This window comes from Coenobita brevimanus, chromosome 16 (genome assembly GCF_032717465.1).
Source record: "Coenobita brevimanus isolate Jiangsu-jjx chromosome 16, ASM3271746v2, whole genome shotgun sequence".
Lineage (NCBI taxonomy): Eukaryota > Metazoa > Arthropoda > Malacostraca > Decapoda > Coenobitidae > Coenobita > Coenobita brevimanus.
The window spans coordinates 8334077-8354762 of record NC_136969.1 but is presented as its reverse complement, the minus strand read 5'-3'; the positions used below and the strand labels follow the sequence as shown (position 1 = coordinate 8354762).

At 40.6% G+C, this 20686-nt stretch overlaps 1 protein-coding gene across 1 annotated transcript; it reads left to right on the top strand.

The window, feature by feature from the left end:
- Positions 1-267: 267 nt before the first annotated feature.
- On the top strand, positions 268-14075 carry LOC145390949 (putative glutamate receptor). The gene is made up of 8 exons (XM_080265685.1): positions 268-278; positions 596-686; positions 1388-1688; positions 7829-8049; positions 12757-12937; positions 13233-13306; positions 13547-13633; positions 13899-14075. The coding sequence occupies exons 1-8, from the start codon at positions 268-270 to the stop codon at positions 14073-14075; spliced, it is 1143 nt and encodes a 380-aa protein (XP_080121811.1).
- Positions 14076-20686: the final 6611 nt, after the last annotated feature.

The following is a 20686-nucleotide window of genomic DNA, read 5'->3' as shown; positions in this document are numbered from 1 at the left end:
ACACAACTGACCTTTTCACTGTACCAGTTTGATTAGTTGGTGCTTAGTTTTTGGAAGGTATGTCCTAATTTCTTTGAAGTTAGTCCATGGCCGCATCAAACTACAACCTATTGCTGCAGGTTCCCCCACCGACCCCATGTGATGGTGACAGCTGAGGAGTTCCCCTCGCAGTCGGCGGTCATGGTTGACGACCCAACGAAACCTGGCGGCAAGCGGCTTGGTTTTACGGGTGCAGCAGGGTATATCATGGAAATTCTGTCCACGGCTATGAATTTTACGTGAGCTATTGGTTGCACACATTCATATATACTTATATATAAAGCTGTTTTCTTGGATGTAAAAAGACTTCATAGCTCCTCTTCCATATCGAATTATGTTGCAATTCTCAGGTAAACATTCTGTTATGCTATTAATATCAATTTTCGGTGAAAATAGTTTACTTCCCTAAGACACAAGAAGACACCTAAATAGGTAGTGTTTGAAGAAATTGCAAAGGATATGTTCTGAAATCTTGATCCATTTTCAGTGTTACCTTATTACGATTTAACGAAAGTATGCAACGAAGATATAAAGGTAAATTAAAATTCTCTTACAGGTACTCATACCTGAGATCCGCAGACAAAAGCTGGGGCCTGCAGAAGAGTGATGGGACCTGGTCTGGCATGCTGGGACTCATCACACGTGAGGTGAATTACTACATCTTTTCAACTTTATAAACTTTGTATTTCCGAAACTGAATAAGTCTCAAAAGATGGGTCAGGTTTGAGTTGAGTGCTTTTTCAAAGTACTGTTCCATCCATAATTTTAAGAAACTGTAGGCTTACGTTCAGACCCAGTCATGCTGGTTTCTACCAGCCAGGATAATCTATAAAACAATTGACAAATTTTTGTCTTAGTTCTCCGTCACCTCTTAGTTGTCTAGACTGGCAGAGTTGTTGCTCGATGCTCTTTCCCTGGGTTTCATCATGGTAGCAACTGCCACACTCATTTACACAAATGAATTTATTGTTGGTAATCTACTAGACCATCGTAGTTGAAGTTAGTCTATTATTTTGTCCATTCCTATCTTAACTGCAGTACAACGCATTTGCAGGCAAAACTCCAGCCTACTCAATCAAACTGTTATACTTCCTAAACCATATCACATTCAAAAGAATGCTGATATTGGCTACTTCTGTCCTACATAACATTGTGAACTGAAAGCTGTTTATCTGGTATTTGGTATTTGTATAAGTATTATCTTCATGTGAAGGGTATGGCATTGGTGATGTAAAGTTGCACCAAAGAGAGGGTTAAGAGGAGGTAGAGATTAGTTATAAGGGCACATCCTGGAAGATATTCTATTGTCCTTGGATATACGAGTTTTTATCTCAACAAAACATTTCAGGAAGTGGAGTTCACTCCTGGACCATTTTTCCTGGATCTCACCAGAAGTCAGTGGATGGAATACTCTGTGTATATTTTCATGGGTGGGTACCATGTTCTTGCTGCTCGTGGTCGTCCTGAGGCGGACCCATGGGGTTTTGTACTGCCTCTTGCACCAGCGGTTTGGGCAACTTTATTAATAACACTGTTGGCCGTGTGCTTAGCGATGCTGCTTCTGCCTTTCTGCTTTCCGGATCACAAACAAGACCGAAGCAGCCTAGATGCCAACACCTTCAAATGTGTGCGCGTTCTCCTGCAAGAAGGTAACTAGTTTGGCCTTTTCAAACCGTCACTGATTTTCTTGATTTTACATTACACTAAGTACAGAAGAGTTAACATAGGATATGTAACATAAGGACTGAGATTAGTTCACTTAGGTTGGTGCACTGGTAACATTCGAAGTAACGCATTTCTTCTAGTCATGGAAAAAAGCCATTTTTTCTGTTTTGGTTTATAATGGCCACTTAGTTTGTATAAACTTTATCTATCAATAAAGCAACCAATCATTCATTTACTACGGCACCCCATGGGATGCATAGGACCTTGGTGAACTCTTTCCGCCAATACCTATCTCTTGCCATCTCCTTCAAGTCACACCACCTCTCCTCCCTTGCTTCTCTTTTCATTGTCCTCAACCAGGTTTCCCTCTGCCTACGAATGCCTCTTCGTCCTCTAGCAGTCCACTCTAGTACACCCTATATTAAACTGCCTTCTTTTCTAAATATGTGCCCCAGCCATTTTCAGCAAGACAGTCTCACATCTTCATCAACTGGTTCTACTCTCGTAATATCCCTTTCTCTTTCATTTGTTACTCTGTCCTGCCCCTTTACCCCAAGAATCCTTCTCAGTATTTTATTCTCAAATTCTAAATCTTTCTGATCTGTTGCAACTGTACTGTATCATGACTCATACCCATAAATTAAAACTGGTTTAACCATGGACTTGCAAATTTTTATTTTAGTATGTTCCGAAAGTGCCCATCCTCCACTCAATCATGTTGAGGTGCCATATGATCTCTACACTGAGAGACAAGCCAAATGGTTTCCTGTACCCAGGAAACCATTTACTATGCTGGGTGGTAACCCTGTAACCGGGGTTTCTGGCAGGGTTGAGTGTCCCCCAGATTCCCCTGTCAAAATCATTTAATCATGGCAGCCGTTTCAGAGAGCCTCAGAGGGCCCAATACCTGCCCAGGGCCCCAACCAAATGAGCAGATTCGCGTGGCCATGTGGAATGTGAGAAGTGTGAATGAGGAGAGCAAGAGGGTGGAAGTGGTGAATGTGTTCAAGAGTGCGAGATATGCTGTGATGGCATTGTGTGAAACAAAGATGACAGGGTGCGACATGGAGGAGTGGGAGCGTGTGAAATGTGTAAGATCAGGAATGAATGGGCGAGGAAGATGCAAGGAAGGAGTTGCTTTGTTGATGAATGAGGTGTGGCAAAGTGGAATGAGAGACTACAACGTTTCAGCTCGAGGTGTATGTATATCAAGCTCAAGTTTGAGGTGAAAGCGGCAGTAATTGTAGCATATGCACCATGTGAGGACAAGAGTGAAAGAAAGACAGGTTTTGGGATGAGCTGGGTGAAGTAGTGGAAGAAATGTGCAGGAGCTATGAAGTGATTGTAATGGGGGACATGAATGGAAGAGTAGGCACTGGTCTTGAGGATGACATAATGGGATGTTATGGAGTACCAGGAGAAAATGATAATGGGAAGAGACTCAAGGATATGTGTCAAGAGAGGAGGTTGTGCATTTGGAACTCGTATTTCCAACACAGAGATGCATATAAATATACATGGTATAGAGCGAACGGGAATCGTGTTGAAAGAAGCCTGATTGATTACATGCTCGTAGAGAGGTCAATGATGGGAATGGTTGCTGATACAAGGGCCATGAGAGGACGATGTTGAGGTCTGTCAGATCATATGATTGTCACTTTTTTTTTTTTTTTTTAATATATGCAATATTTAAAGGATGATTTTTAAATAATAATGAGAACAGGACAATGAATTGTCTTGCTAAAAATCAAGCAATGATTACTTTATGCTGGCTTGCTTCGCCGATTCTCTCAGAACGAGAATTTATAAACTTTCTCAACAGTACACAGCAGAGACTAATTACTCACAAATGCTGTTTATTAGTACTGTTGGCCTCTGGAAAAAGAGACTTCACCCCTGACAATCAATAACTAATGCTATTAATAATAAGAGATTCTTGCTGATGCATTAACTCCTAGATGGCACAACAGATTTTAAGCTTAATACAACAAGACTGGCCTAAGTACCAGTTATGAATAGCAAAGCGTTTATGCAAGCTAGGAGCTATAAGGGAAATAAGCTTAGTATGGAGAAATGAAACACGAGTTTACATTACATTAAGCTCGAGAAAAAAGAACTGTTAAATTTATTGATTACAAAGAAATAAATTTAACGTTACATTTCAAAATGAATTCAAAATAAAGAGATTGCACTCACTCGCTCACTCAAAAGCTAAACTCTTAAACCTAGGAAAACGAAAAGAATATACTGGTCAGAAATGTGGACAAAGCAGATAGATGACTGGGTGTCGTTACTGAGGAAGAACACTGCACATGCTGAGCCTCTCGCCAATCACACTACTGTAGGTGGGAATACGGCGGCGGTGGGAACTGGGTGTCGTTGAGGAAGGACACTGCCACACACTGCCTACTTCCGTGGCGCTCAAACCTTGACTGACTAACTCGTGGGAAAGAGGCAAGTGTTATGGCCGCATTACTGGCTAGAATGAGGGAAACATGCCCAAAATAAATCGCTTAGCGAAAGCGCTAATGTCTTGCACAAAGACGATCAATTATGACACACTGGAAAATTGTCTGAAAAACACTCCCGACCGAGTGAGCGGTTAACTGAACGATAAACTGGGATTCCACTAGAGTTCGCGGTTTCCCACAAAAGCCAATGTCACTAGCCGACTCGTGACAATGATTATGGTATGCAAGATCAAGCTAAGAGGAGTGAGGTGGATCAGGAGAGAGAGGAGCATTCAGGGAGAAAGGCTGATAGTTGAGAAGCTGAGGATCAAAGAAATGGCAGATGATTACAGGATCAAAGTAGAGGAGGAGTTAGAATTACTGAATCAGAATGAAATGGATCTGGACAGCCTGTGGAATGCATGCAGGGATGCTAAAGTGGTGCATGGTGTGGCAAGAGTAACAATAAAGAAGAAAGGTACGGCATGGTGGGATGAGGAGGTAAAGAGAGCGGTGGAGGAAAAGAGGAAGAAGTGGCTAAAGTAGTTACAAAACAGGGGTTCAGTTGTTGAGAGCAAGAAGCACGTAAAGAGACTAGTGAAGAGGAAAAAGGAGTTAAATGAGGATCTAAGAAGAAAAATGAATGCAAACTACTCTGAAAATAGAAAGTTATTCTGGAAAAAGGTGCAGAAATGTAGAAGTGAAAGAGGAAAGAAATGTGATGGTGTGAAGGATGTAGGTGGTAGATTATTAACCCATGGAGATGAGGTAAGGACCAGATGGAAAAAATATTATAAAAGCATGATGAATGGGAACAGAGAGAGCATGGTGGCTGTAAACATGATTGGTTTTGGGGGTGTGCAGAGAAAGAATGCAGTACCAAGAGACGTGACACTCGCACAGGTGAAGAGTGCTGTGAAGCAGCTGAAAAATGGGAAAGCAGCGGGGTTGATGAGGTGTATGCAGAGATGCTTAAGTGTAGTGGAGAGAGTGGAATGAAGTGCATGTTGGACTTATGTAAGAAGGCATGGATGAGTGAAACTGCCTGCAGGGTGGAAGAAGGCTGAGATTGTACCCCTGCACAAAAATAAAGGTGATCAAAGGGAGTGTAAGAATTATAGAGGCATAAGTTTATTGAGTGTGGTAGGGAAGGTAATGGAAGAATTATTATAGAAAAAGTATGAGAAATATCAGAAGACCTAGTGAATGACAAACAGGGTGGCTTTAGGAGTGGCAGAAGATGTGTGGACCAAATATATGCAGTGAGACAGATAGTAGAGAAGGCATGTGAGAAGGACCATAAGGTGTATATGGCATTCATGGATCTAGAAAAGGCATATGACAAAGTGGATGGAGAAGGATTGTGAAAAGTTTTGCACATGTACGGTGTAGAGGGTATGCTGCTAGGTGCCGTAAAGAGCTTTTATGATGGTAGTGAAGTATGGGTAAGAATTAATGAGCATCTAAGTGAATGGTTCAGGATCGGTGTGGGCGTGCGACAAGGTTGTGTGATGTCCCCATGGTTGTTTAATATATATAATTATGGATGGGGTGATGAGAGAAGTAAAAACACGAGTAATGGAGAGAGGGATCGCGTTGGAAATGAATGGTGATGGATGGAATATCTCAAATTTGTTGTATGCTGATGATGCAGTACTGCTTGGAAGTACCGGACAAGAACTTGGTAGGCTAGTGTAGAGTTTTGTTCCTTGAGAATAAATGTAGAAAAGAGTAAAGTGAAGGTTATTGAGAAGATGACTCCCTGTGTGTTGTAACAGTGAATGGAGTGAGACTGGAATTAATGAGAGAGTTCAAAGACCTGGGTACAGTGATAGAAAAGGGAGGAAAATGTGCAAAAGAAGTTGAAAGTAAAGTGACACAAGGAAGAAAAGTAACTGGTGCAATGAAGGCCTTGATAAGAAACACAGGCTTGAGTGTTGCAGCTGTGCCAGGCTAACATGAAGGAGTGTTAGTGCTAACTTTAACATATGGATGTGAGACTATGGTGCGGCATGAAAATGAAAAGTCATGAGTAGCAGCGAAGCTGGGACTGGTGAGGAATGTATGTGGAGTACACTGGGTGGATAGGATACAAAATAATGTGATTCGTGAAAGATGCGGAGTGAGGAAGTCGGTGGACACCAGAATCAAAGAGAGTCTACTGAGATGGTATGGGCATGTGGAGGGAATGGATAACAATAGAGTGGTGAAAAGGTATATCTGAACGAGTTCGAAGGAGGGAGGAGGCGAGGTAGGCCAAGGAGAAGGTGGAGAGAAATGGTGGATGAGTGTGTAATGAAGAGAGGTTTGGAAATCGGTGGGGCTAGGACACTGACAGGAGATCGAGCTGGCTGGATGAATGTCGTGAGGAGAAGTGCGTGATCAGGGATTTTGGCACCCCTTTTTAACATGGCAGTGTCTGAATTTACTCTGTCGGATACGATTATGTGAAGCTACAGAACGTGGTAAATGTTTTTGGTGTATCCGATAGAACCAGAATTTCGGGTGCTTCAATGATGAGCGAATGGAAGCGGGGCCCATTGGATTGGACAAATTTGGGCTGTCCGGACATTGCTACTCCTCACCCTGCCCTAGGGTGAGAAAGGAAGTCCAGATGATGATGACGATGATGGCCAAAACTATACAGCATTATTATTCCACATAGATTTCAACATTCCAACAGCTGGACAAGCCTCTCCTCAATTTCATTGTTTAATGATCCGATAGATGATATAATCGATCCCAGATATTTAAAATTTTCTACATTCTTCACTACATTATTCCCAACTACACAGCCGATTTGGTTCTCCACTTTCATATTAATAAATGCAGTCTTTACACAATTTATTACCATTCCCAATTATTCTCCTTCCTCCATCAGACAATCAAGCACTCTCTGCATCTGGAAAATAAGTACAGTATCATCAGCATTCTCCAAATCGTTAGCCTCTTAAATTCCAGTTAATTCCTGCACCTGTTCTCCTTACAATCTTACTCAGAAAGTAATCCATCACCAAAACAAATAGCAAAGGCCAAAGAACTTCCTTGAATCACTCCTGACCTAACTTCAAACGGATCACTCACGGAACCATCCACCATTATCTTACAGAATGTACCTTCATGCAGTCTTCTAATAATATTTATAAACTTTTCTGGTATACCATAGAACTTAATAATTCTCAACATAACTCCACATGAAACACGATCAAATGTCTTTCCAAAATCCACAAAGTACATACTAAGTGGTATTTTCATCTAATTAGCTTGTTGCATAGATTATTTACAACAAAAAAAATCTCATCATTAAAACCTCTACCCTTTATAAATCGCGCTTCTCCTTCTATTACAGTTCCATCAATATCTGGCTCTATTCTCTTCAACAAGATTTTGAAAAAGACTTTTACAACTACAGGTGTCAAAGTTATCTTCCTCCAGTTTCCACACACACGTAAATCTCCTTTTCTGTGTATTTTTTATAAATACTCCATTTATCCACTCTTATGCACTTCCACCATCATCCCAAGCCACACTAAAAAGTTTTAAAAGAGCATTCATCAACTTTGTCAAGTACTTTATAGCTTAACAAGAAAAAGAAAGTCATTTTAAGACATGACAGGCCGTTAACTATAATCGTGATCTCTATTCTCTCACTAAATTTTCTTTTACCGTAACAGACATAAAAAGAACTAAAAGTCGTTGGTGGTGGGATCGTGTGATGCTGGGGGTGTGGATGCTGATGATATTGGTGCTGACACAGAGCTACGTCGGCAATCTCATGTCCCTTCTGGCAGTCAGATACATCGACGAACCCTACCAGAGACTTGATGACGTTCTTAGCAACTCTGATGTTGGGATAATTCTTGTTCAGAACACTTTGATCATCCAGTATCTTAAAGTAAGCAATTTTTTTTTAGATATAACTGGAAATCAAGTGCTATTTTTTAAATTGTTCAAGGATGTTTAGGTAGTCAGTAAAGCAACTCAGGATATTTTTTGCAAAACTAGTACCACCTGAAATATTGACCAATCACTTATGAAGCGTTCTGTGAGATTCTCAAATATTTCCTTAAAAAAAATGTCCTACATTTAAGACCACTCTTCCCTTCAGGAAACTAGTGGAAAAAGGATTTCTATCTTGTCAGTCTTCTAATATTGGTAGAACAAACAATTAATTACTGTTAGTCTCTGTTCTGAACAGTTAAATTACTTCCAATCCCTAATAGCCATTTATTTTCACAGTGCGTAGCACAGTTTTTTTTTTTTTTTATGCAAGAAAGAAGGACCGAAGACCAGGGGCCCACAAATAGTTCCTTCCAGGAAAAAAAAAAAAAAACAATACAAAAGAGACCCAAATTCAAGATCCCCTCATTTCGAGATGCCTTGACACACTGCATTTGAAAGACTGGAGATCATAGGAAGTAGGAAATACAGACAGGGAGACAGTTCCAGTGTTAACCCATTGCATAAATGAAGGACTTGTAGTAATGGTTAACTCTTGCATTAGAGAGTTGGACAGAAAAGGGATGAGAGTTTATTGCTAGATGGGTGTTATGCGCCCGTCATAGAGATGAAGGGATGCAAAGCAGACAGTTCAGAAGACCATGGAAGTAGCGATAGAAAAGAGACAAAGAGGCAACAGTGCGGTGAAGAGACAGAGGTTGAAGCGAGCCAGTAAGAGAAGGAGAGTTGACGTGACAAAAAAACTTTGACTCCACCCTATTGAGGAGAGCGGTATCTGGGGAGCCTCCCCACACATGAGACTTGTTCTCTACACAAGGGTGAATAAAACCCATGTATAAAGTCAACAACTGTGCAGGAGTAAAGAAAGTAAGGAGTTGGAAGCTGATTTTACAAGAGATGCAATATGATCTTTTCAAGATAACTCCCCAGTGAATGAAACCTCATGCATGTTAGGGATGATGCAGGATTGAGCTGGATATTATGAAACATTAGTGGGTACTTCTGTGGAAGATTATATCGGGTTGATAGGTATAACAACTGAGTTATTGATGCATTTTGGGCATTCATGGATTTAGAGAAATCGTATGATAGAATTGATAGGGAGGCTTTGTGGACTGTTTTAAAATTGTATGGAATTGATAGTAGGTTACTAAAAAGGGTGAAAAGTTTTTATGTAAACAGCAGAGCGTGTGTAAGAATGGGAAATGTTGTGAGTGATTGGTTTCCCGTGAGAGTGGTGCTGCAACAGGGATGTGTGATGTTGCCTTGGTTGTTTAATATTTATATGGATGGTGTTGTAAGGGAGGTGAATGCAGGAGTGTTAGGTGGAGGTCTGAGTCAGGTGAATGTCGATGGTGGAGAGTGGAATCTGAAGTAGCTGCTGTTTGCAGATGATACTGCACTGGTGGCTGATTCAGAGGAGAGATTGAGACAGTTGGTAGAGGAGTTTGGAAGGGTGTGTGAAAGGAGGAAATTGAAAGTAAATGAGAATAAGAGTAAAGTGATGAAGTGTACGATGTTGGTAGATGGTAAGGGGATGAATATAGTTTTGAATGGTGGGTTGCTTGAGGAAGTAGAGTGTTTTAAATATTTACGGTCACATGTTGCTGTGGATGGAAGAATAGATGCAGAAGTAAAGTTTAGAATGAATGAAGTAGGTAAGGTGCTGGGAGGAATGAAAAAGTGTTTAGATGTTGTTTGCTTAGAATGGATGTAAAGAGAAGGCTGTATGAGGGTGTTGTGGTACCGACTTTGTTAATGGGGCTGAAACATGGAATATGGATGTAGCAGAAAGGAAAAGTTTGAATGTAATGGAGATGAGGTGTCTGTGGAATATGTGTGGAGTGACACGTATGGATCGAGTGTGAAATGATGAAGTGGAAGGAGAACTGGAGTTGTTCGAGAGATGGCTGGTATAGTTGAGCAGAGGGTGTTTCGATGGTTTGGGCATATGGAGAGAATGGATAATGAGCAATTGGTGAAAAAGATAACTAGATCTGATGAGAGAGGTGTAAGGCTGAGAGGGAGATCACGAATAGGATGGATGGACAATGTGAAGAAAGTGTTGGATGCGAGAGAGATGTCTGTTGAGCAAGGAAGAGTGGCTGTGCGTGACAGAAATAAATGGAGAGAAATTATGAATGAATAAATGATGACGCAGACCTGAGGGGATAATCTCCTACATTTGGTCTGATCAGCCAGTCAGGTCAGGTGAGGGTAAGGGGATGGGTCTATTATGATGTGGCAGGGGTAAGAAAGCTCTACTGTCGGGCCCTGCTGCAGGTGTCACTGATTGCACTGCGCAGTTGACCCTTGTGCGGTGTGATGCAGTGAGGATCTGTCCCTACTCTTCTTTGGGGCTAAGATGCGAATGAATGTGTTTGAATGGATGAGTAAATGGAGAGTGTGTCGTTCTGTCTCGGCTACCTCCCTTTTCTTGGGGGACACGGCCTAGGTATATAGATAGATAGAAAAACAACAAGATTATTTTTACCCAGTCAGAGATACAAGACGAGTCAGACATTGGGTGTGCCATAGCCTCATCCTTTGTTTGTTGAAGTAACTGCCGAGATGGACGTTGCGGGAGCCGAATGGAAAGGTGAAGGGATAAATCATCAGCGTACGAGTGGATAGGGTTTGATGTAAAGTCATAAGAAAAAGTATCGTTACCCCAGGAATGTTCGATGCGAAACGAATGTTAGCTGGTCTATGTGGGCAGGTCCTTGCTGTTCGCCCCTCCCCTATCTAGTGTTGCCATATCACAATCCCATTACACGAGTTGGAAAAATGGGAAAGAATGAGCTACATGGCGGGAAAATATACTGTATAGGACGTGTTTGCGTTACCCTGAGTGCCCCGCCGGAGATTAATAATGACTCTCAGCAGGTTTATTATTTTCCAACTATTCAACACTTATCTATAGAATGCAACAAATAAACTATTTTCAAGGGTATTAAGTCTATAGGCATCGACTTTTTTTTTTTTTAATGATAGTCTAGCAGGGGTGCACGAGTTCATTTGTTTGCTTTAGATGGGTGGTTAAATGCTTCAGATGGATGCTTCAGACGTCTACAGGTTGTTTTGGAAGCAGAGGGTGAGTATACAAAATATTAAAGCAATGAAACTGAACATGTATTATTATTTTACTTCTACTCAACATTTATTATATGTAGAAAGCAATACAGATCATTATTACACTGAAATTTACTAACTTGGCTTGTATTGGCTGAAGTACTATCATACGTCTGGCATGGGTGCACATACTCATTGCTCGTCTGCATGTGTGTTGCCGACTTCAGACCATTCGGTTATATTTTTATTTAATGAATTCGATGGTTTGAGGTACAAACTTTCCTGTCCCCTCATTCCACAACACTTCATCATTGTGTCATAGTGCATAGCTCTGAAAGGTAACGATAGCTTTTCTTATGACTGTACAGCTTAGGTCATTGATGAATAAAAGGAAGAGAGTCGGTGATAGGACAGAACCCTAAGGAACACCACTGTTAATAGATCTAGGAGAAGAACGATGACCGTCTACAACAGAGGCTATAGAACGGCCAGAAAGGAAGCTATAGATGAAGGCACAGATAGAGGGATAGAAACCGTAAGAGGGCAGTATGGAAATTAAAGATTTATGCCAGACTCGATCGAAAGCCTTTGAGATGTCAAGTGCAATGGCAAAGCTTTCGCCAAAATCCCAATACGAGGATGACCAGGAGTCTGAAAGGTAGGTAAGAAGATCGCCCGTGGAGCGTCCCTGACGGAACCTATACTGACGATCAGATAGAAGGTTGTGATAGGAAAGATGTTTTAAAATTTTCCTGTTAAAAACTGACTCGAAAACTTTTGAGACACAGGATGTTAAAGCTATTGGACGATAGTTAGAGGGTTGTGAATGGTCACCCTTCTTTGGGACTGGCTGAATGAGAACAAACTGCCAGCAACAAGGAAGGATACAAGTTGACAGACAAAAGCGAAAGAGTTTACCTAAGCAGGGTGTAAGCACAGAAGCACAATTCTTGAGGACTACAGGAGGGACTCCATCAGGCCCATATGCCTTGTTAATATTAAGGCCAGTGATAGCTGAAAATACATCAGCTGAAGAAATTTTTACATCAGCCATGAGGAAGTCAATGGGGGGAAGTGATGGAGGAAAAGCACCGGAATCATCTAAAGTGGAATTGGAGGAGAAAGTCTGAGCGAAGAGATCTGCTTTATAAGTAAAGGAAATAGCTACAGAGCCATAAGAATAGAAAAGAGGAGGGAAGGATGATGAGGTAACGTTGTTAGAAAGGTTTTTGGCAAGGTGCCAGAAGGAGTGGGATGAATTCGAGTTGGAGAGTTGAGAGCATTTAGTACGGATGAAATTATATTTAGCAGTGCGATGAACAGACTTAGCAAGATTCCAGGCAGAAGCATAAAAAAGATGTGATTCAGGGGTGGGTTGGTTCTGGTACCTTTTATAGGCCCTCCCCTTGTTGAGAACAGTATTAGAACAAGCATAATCAAACCAAGGCTTTCTTTGCTATAACTCTTATGTGTTACGAAATGATCAATTATTTTTCCCAAGTTTCACCAAATTATGTAACTCAAGTTTTTCGGTACAGCTGAGGGTTCCTAACAGCCTTCTGCATTTCAGACGGCCAAGTCAGGTCCACTCCGCGAGCTGGGGAACCTGATGGACACAGAACGAGTGGCTTACAGATCGTTCCCTGAACTAATCCGAAGCCTGCAGACCACTGTACGCGATGGTAGTCATGTCATCTTTGACCTGGACATCATCTATAACAATATTCTGGCAAAAAGCTTTTCTCGCACAGGTTATAATGTGGTTGTCATGTTCTTTGGAATTTTATGGTCATACGTTTCTAGTAATCTGTACTGTGAAATGTTGCATATATGTACCAACTTTCATGTGAGCAGGGGGAGTGACTCCATTTGGCTTGAGAAAATAGAAAGGATTTTAAATATAAATCACTGATTGCCATTGGAAAAATGGCTTCTTGTAAGTCTTTGCAGAAAACTTCTTTATTCTAACCAGTAATATAAATAACCCACCATAGGTGTTCATCAGTAAATATTTTGACAGGTAACTGTGATTTTTACGTGTCCCAGAGCGGCTACTTGACCACTCCTCTAGGCATGCTTGCTCAGAAGAACAGCCCCTTTATGCCAAGGTTAAATCAGCTGTAAGTACTAAACAGTTTGTCAGTAACTAATATATTAGACATAGAGATGGTCGTGTGTGTTTTTACACGTAAGAACGTGAAAATACTAAGATTCATATCTACATCGATTTAGTAATGGGTATGAGTAATAGTTATTATGGTAGATATTTACTGGCATGTCCAATATAATAATTCCATTGCAATATTTTCTTCGACAGGGCTTATTCATTGGTGGAATCTGGCATATATGATAATTGGCAGATCTACTCAGAACCAAACTCTAGCGCCTGTGAGAAGAAACCGAGAATCATCACCGTCACCACTGTCTTCTCACTCGGCAACCTGTGGGTAAGTCCTGCCAAGGACTTTTTGGAAGGCCTGAAAACACTTTCTTCTCAGATGTTATTTCTTGGGTTCCATATGTGTTTGGAGATTGTACTATATATATAATTATAAATCTCATTTGTAATTTTACTATGAAAATAATTAATTATATGCATTAAACGTGTCATCTTATCCCTACGTAGGATTTAGTTTACTAATGTTCATGGAATATTGTGGGTTAACTGATAAACGGAAAGATCACGGCATTATATGTCTTGTTTAATTTCAGGGCATGTTTGTGTTGTTAGGGTGTGGATGTGCAGTGGCCTTTGTGGTGCTGGTGATGGAGCAAATGTGTGTTGGAGCCAGGCGGGAAGAGCAGGGCCAGGCGGGCACCGAAGACACACACACCACCATCATCACCACCACCACCAGCACCAATGACCACGCACTCTATCAGTACTGACTACGAGCTTCACATGAAGTTCATAATTCATCTTAAGCTTCAGTATTTATGACGATGCACAAGTACTAAATTTATTGGTTAATTAATGAATACATAATTATATTAATACAAAGTACGAAAGGATCTTGCAATGTCATTCACTGTATTGTATATTCATGGATGTATGCACCTCTATATATTTTCGTAAGCTAAATTTATTCAAAAATATCTGATGGTCAGTGGTCTGTCGTGTACATTTCCTGATTATGATGACTAGTTTCAGTAATCTGTCTGACCATTAAATTATATAACCAATGACATGACAGATTTGAAAATATTTTATGCTAATGACCTAAAGATAAAATCATTTAATATTAGGTGAAACTGCATAACCCTTTGACTCTCGACTGAACGAAATTGTCTCGTACGAGCCTGAATGAAATTCTTATCATTGTCAGCTGACATAGTTTCTGGGGCCTTTGAAATGCTAATTATTTCTCAACTGAGCTAAATCCGTCTTTGGTAGGCAAGAAACAATGATTGTATGTGCTGCGTCGATTTTTTTTTTTAATGAAGAGAATAGAGAAAGGAAAAAACAAATGAATAATAAAAAAATTCCATACACCAGATTACTGGTGTCCTCTGTTCATAAAGTATCTGTAACACTTACTGTAGACTTGAACAGCTGTGGGTTGAAGTTTGGAGGGAATCAACTCTGAGGAAGCGAGTTCCAGAGAGATGCAGTTCGGGGAATGAAAGAATTCTGGTAGGCAGAAGTTCTGCAATATGGCTGAATGACATTCCAGTCATGAGAGCTATCAGATGCCCGTGTAGCACGAGGGAAGGCATGGAGAGGTGGCACCATGGACGCAACTTCGTCTGAGCATTTGCCCAAAAAATATATGTAAAATAATGCAAGGGAGGCAACATTCCTTCTTACTTGCAGAGGAGGTAGTTTAATGGTAGGGTTGTTAATAATTCGAACAGATTCGTTCTGAAATTTGTCTAGTTGTTTTAATGCAACCTCTCCACATCCATTCCACAAGGGTGAGCAATATTCAAGCTGAGGGTGTACATGACTCTTCTAAATTATAGCTAACTGCTCGTCAGTGAAGAAGCTACGGACTCTGTACAACAATCTAAGTTTCTTTGAGGCGGTTATAGCAAGTGATCTAACATTAGAGGTCCAGCTGAGGGCGTTGTTAAGTGAGATGCCCAGAATTTCAATACTTTTGGAGATGTGAATATTAGTAGCACTGAAGGTGATGTACGAATCTGGGAATATCTGTCTATTAGTAAATTGTATATGTTTAGTTTTACTAGCATTTAATGAGACAAGTCTGTTTTGTCCCCATTCACTGATCGAAGATAGGTCTTAATTTATGGAGATGGCTGTACTGAATGGAGAGGTAGAGACAGGCTTTGTAAATGGGTATCTGAGTGTGAATGAACTATGTAGTGTTGAGTCATCTGCATATGAGTGGATGGGATTATGGGGGACAGATAAGAGATCATTAATATGAACTATGAATAGGGTTGGCACCAGAATTGATCCCTGTAGCACGCCGGTGTTAACTGAGTGGAAATTGGAATATAGATCATCTACTTTTACTCTTATTTTCCTGTCACTAAGATATGAGGAAATCAAAGGAACAGAAGACTTTAGACCAGAACAAGGGAGCTTGGACAGCAGGGAACGGTGCCATACTCTGTCGAAAGCTTTAGAAATATCAAGGGCTACTGCATGAGTTTCTCAATGTAGGTCAGTTGATTGATGGATGAGTTAGGAGATTGAGTATGTCAATGGTGTATCTTTCGTGGCGAAAACCATATTGTCTATCACTAATTAAGTTCTTGGATTCAAGATGTTTAACAATGTGCTTATAAATTAAAGTTTCAAATACCTTACCAAGAGAAGAAGTGACAGCTATTGGTCTGTAATCAGAGGGGTCAGAGGAACTTCCTTTCTTTGGGATTAGGTAGATATTGGCTTCTTTCCATGAATTTGGGAACGAAGTAGTACGTATACATAGTCCGAGTAATTTAGCTAGAACAGAGCCAAGTTCAGGGGAACACTTTTTCAAAACTATTTGCAGAATTCCATCTGGGCCTGGAGCTTAGTTGGTAGGTAAATTGCCTAGGATGGATTTTACGTATCTTGTTTGTATTTTAAGTGGGGCAATTTCGGGAGAGTCAAGTTCTAGTACTAGGACATTCTGGCTGGCATCCTCTATGGTGGAATTTCTGGCAAATGTACTGGCAAAAATATCTGCTTTCCCACGCGGGTCATTTGTAATGTTGCCATCTGAAGATTTTAGTGGGGGAATGGAAGATGACTTGTTAAAATTATTATTGAAAGAATTAAGAGCTGACCAGAATATTCTATTATCTTTAGGGTTGTTAAGTAGAGTTGATGCTTGCTTTTGAAGAAAGTTTGATTTAGCTAGATTTATTGCAGCTTTTGCTTGATCTCTAGCAATTTTAAATTGAGAGAGTGATTCAGATGTTTTCGATTTTAAGTAAGAGTTATATGCTAATGACTTTTGGGCTGTTGCTCTGGCACAGTTGCCATCAAACCATTTTGGAGAATTCGACCTTTCAGTGAACTGTTGACTTGGTAGGAATAAATCCATACCGCGGATGTTGGTCAAGAATAAGGCCGCACTTTCACTTCACTGACGAGCATTACCGGAAATTGCAACAGACACTGCCGGCACAGTCGCTTGATGGCGCCCGGGAGGACACTCTGCCACCAGCCGTACCCTGCCGGTTGTGGCAATCCGAGGTACCACCTCATTGGATCGTAACATTGCAGCGGCCATTGCTAAAGAGAGTGAATAGGTGTGATATGTTATGCGCATGTAGTGTGGTGTAGACAGTTGAAGGCAGAGGTATTAAAAGAGCATGCTGCCCTACTCTCTGTGTAAATGAATGCACTGAAAATGTTCAGCAAAGGGAGATAGTCAGCATCAAGTCCTGAGGGCTGGTGAAACGGGAGCTCCAGCTCTCCCCATCACCAGCTTGCCATCCACCTCGGGAGTACTGCCTTGTTCGACTGGTGCTACAGTCTACTTCTCACGTATTTTATACATGTCACCTTAATGACAATTATCACATAAGCCTTCTAAAATACGGACTACAGACATATTGGCTTTGCGGATTTGCTAAAGTGGTGACAGCATATACTAATACGCTACAAACTTCGCTTCTTAAAAAATCATTATGGACACTGACTCTTTTATATGTTTATGGCCACAGCAGGACCTTGTACTTGTGAGATATCTTAGATCGTCTTTTCTACAGTAGTCTAAATTTTAAATGGGGTAAAATACTTGACAGCCGATTCTGTTGCAAAGTTTAATAAATTGGTGATATACGATGTGCACTGGCAGAACTTTTGAGATATGAGAGAAAATGTGATGAGAGGATAGGGAGAGATATTAGCTGGCTGGTGTGGTGACAGGAGAAGGAAAGGTGTTCACTGAATGATGTGGTGAGAGGGGAGAGGGAGGTATTAATTGGCTGGTGTGGTGAGAGAGGAGAGGGAGGTTTTAACTGGCTGGTGTGCTGAGAGGGGAGGCGGAGGAGTTCACTGGTAATAACAGGGTCGCAAAAGACCAGTGTCCACTCAGTGCTCAGCTGCTGCTTCACGCTGTTAGTCCCATTCCAGTCTCATCTCCCCCCTCACACCCTGACCGTGAGTCATGTGGCCCAGTGTTGAGTAACCATACCCAGTAGGTCGGTGTTAGTAATCTCTGCCGCATTTACAATACTGTGTTGCCTACTTTTCCGAATCAGATCGTCTATGATCATTATCGAGTAAATGTTTCACGGTTGTGCTTTCCAATTTCCAAAGATAAATGACGTTTGGTAAACGTACACTGAAGAATAATTTAGTCCAATAATAGGCTAAATGCAAACCAGTCGTTAAAGTTCATTAGCTACTGAGCATTAAAGAGATCACACAAAGAAGTCAATATATATTCCCCCATCGATAATGGCCAGTTCCCATAATTAAATAATTATCATCCAGTTATTGAGGAAAATATACCGTACTTTAACAGTTATGAAACCTTCGCTTGAATCGTATATGTAGTGAGAAACTCCATACATACGAGGGTATATTTAAGAAAACCTAAATTATTCACTGCTTACTTCAAAGATATTTCAGAAACTTAGTTATAATATTGTGTTTTATTTTGTTTGAACATTTTACAGCACAGCGGAATACGTCCCATACATAATGAGATTGTGCACTATCGTAGGGGAGAGTGAACCTAAGGTTGCTACCAGCTGCCATCCGAAATTCATTTCAGCTGTATCCTGATGCCATTATACAACTGACTGGACAATTAACAAACTCATATGGATTCATATATTGGCTGTTGCTAGGAATAAGTTTGATTTCATGAGATATAAACAGTTCTAACTGAATATTCAACAACACATGCCATTTCCTCCCATTGACACTAACCTCAGTATATTGTATACCGCAGCAGACACGGTGATTTGGCTCAGACTGGAAATATGAGTGTCTTTAAGTGATAACATAAACTTTATAAGAATGTTATCAACAATATTCCTTGTCAGCCTATACTGAATATTTGTGGTCATCGATGCAGCAACGGTCTCCGTTTTGTCGAACAATATTCAGAACATGGACGTACAGCGGCCATCCCGATCAACCTCCGTGACAGAACGCAGCAGTTTCATCTGTATGTGGGTGAGAGGCCTGTCAGCTAGTGCCATAGCTAAGGCAACTGAGTCCAGTGTCACCACTGTCTCAATCGGTGGAAACAGGAGGGACACGTTGAGAACAGGCATCGCACAGGCAGACCTAGAAATGAAGAACAATGCAATACGATTCATAACCGTATCAAAACGTATCGTCCTATAGCACTCCACACTGAAGAGTTCCGCGCATATGGTGTGAATCACAGCGTAGTACACACAGGGTTTCAGTATAGCTGTGGATGCATTGAAAGCCCTAATCGAAATTATTACCGAGCTTCACGTAGTACCAAACTGAATCAAGCTTTGGTAGAAATATTATTCCTATGCATAGTTAGCCTTGCAAACAGGTAGTCTTTTATTATAGCCTTGAAATCGGAAGTTAATCAGACAGTCTGTTACCCTAACGTGGGCCATACAATGGAAGAAAGCAGCACTGGGTAAAAAACGCATTTATCCACGGTAGGACAATAAGGTGGAAGACAATTGAAAGGTAGCATTCGCCTCCGTTAATAAAGACTGATCTGTCTTTCAGCTGATCTGAATGTCCAGTCAACTAAGAATTAAAGCATCGAACACCTTACCTCACATATCATTCTGAAACTTGGACGAAGGATTGTGGTACAAGGGGCACCCTGTGATCATACGAGCAAACATTATCATACATAATTATTAGGACGAAATCGCACAAAAGTTCACTGTATGGGTGCTTTTTAAATTTTTTTAAAGGCACTAAGTCAATAGATTCCTGTGTGTCCTACAAAACTAGCTCATGTTCACATCCATCGTACCCCAGGTGTGTGATGCAATTTGTTCACTGTACATAGAATCACCAGGAAAATGTGTTGTGCTCAGTCAACTTGAATTTGACAGGATTTACAGCTAACCCGTAATTTACATTAAATATACGAGTATAAGATTTTAATATACCACTAATCAAATGTGTTTGTCAAACAGCGCTTCACCTTTTACTTAGGCAGCTTTCATTCTTGATAACATATCTTTTCGATTCTTGCAAGGACGGGTCCTTGATCATCATCCTTGGTTAAGAAAGCCATGTATGCTCTATTGTTTTTGTTACTTCCATTTGGTTTGTCAGATTTGTAATTTTTTGTGTCAGTTTTGACGTGTCACGCATTCAACTTAGATGTAAGTTTTCTTAAGCTGATAAACATAAATATTAGGCAACTGCAATGTGGCTTTCATTCAGATATAACATCACACCAAAATACCTTCCTTCCTCACTTGTTTCCGTATAATCCTACAGGAAGGGTGATGAGGTTTTGTATGAATTAGAGAGGCCTAACAAAATCTTGCTTCCAATGGGTGAAGTGATTTTCTAAGATTTTCGTATGCAAAAATGTCGATTTTCGTTTGTTTATGGACATAAATTATGAAGTTTATTATTCTGTTTCCGCCTTTCGCAGTGTTTAATGCTTGAAGAATCATTAATTTTTTTTAGGCCATGGGTTATTAATAGTGAGTTAATAAAATAAACATGGGTAACTGTCTTCGTCCGGCGACAGAGATGACGTAATAAAAATAAAATCGTATTGTAGAAGTTTGTAAAGGATTTTGAGTATCTTACTGGCTAGAGTTCTCACATCTTACCGTGTATTTATGCAACCAAATAGACTACATTCATACCACTTCAAATCTGGTGTTGTAGTGGACAGAAGGCCCTATTGGTGTGAAGATCCTGCAGGTACAAGAGGGATCAATCCCCAAATGTAGTTTATAAAAATATGTATTGATTCGAAGGATAACCTGCATATACTGGACATTGTTACGCTAGCCTTGGTCACCTGCACCCTGGAGTAACGTGGGATTGTTCAGTAACGCAGAAAACGTTATTATTTAAGCACCTGGAGAAACGGGCACTGGCCCCGACTTTTTCCTAT

Coding starts and splice junctions, on each gene's coding strand:
- LOC145390949 (XM_080265685.1), top strand. Junction 687..1,387: donor TGGGACTCATCACACGTGAG/GTGAATTACTAC, acceptor AAAACATTTCAG/GAAGTGGAGTTCACTCCTGG. Junction 13,634..13,898: donor TCTCACTCGGCAACCTGTGG/GTAAGTCCTGCC, acceptor GTTTAATTTCAG/GGCATGTTTGTGTTGTTAGG.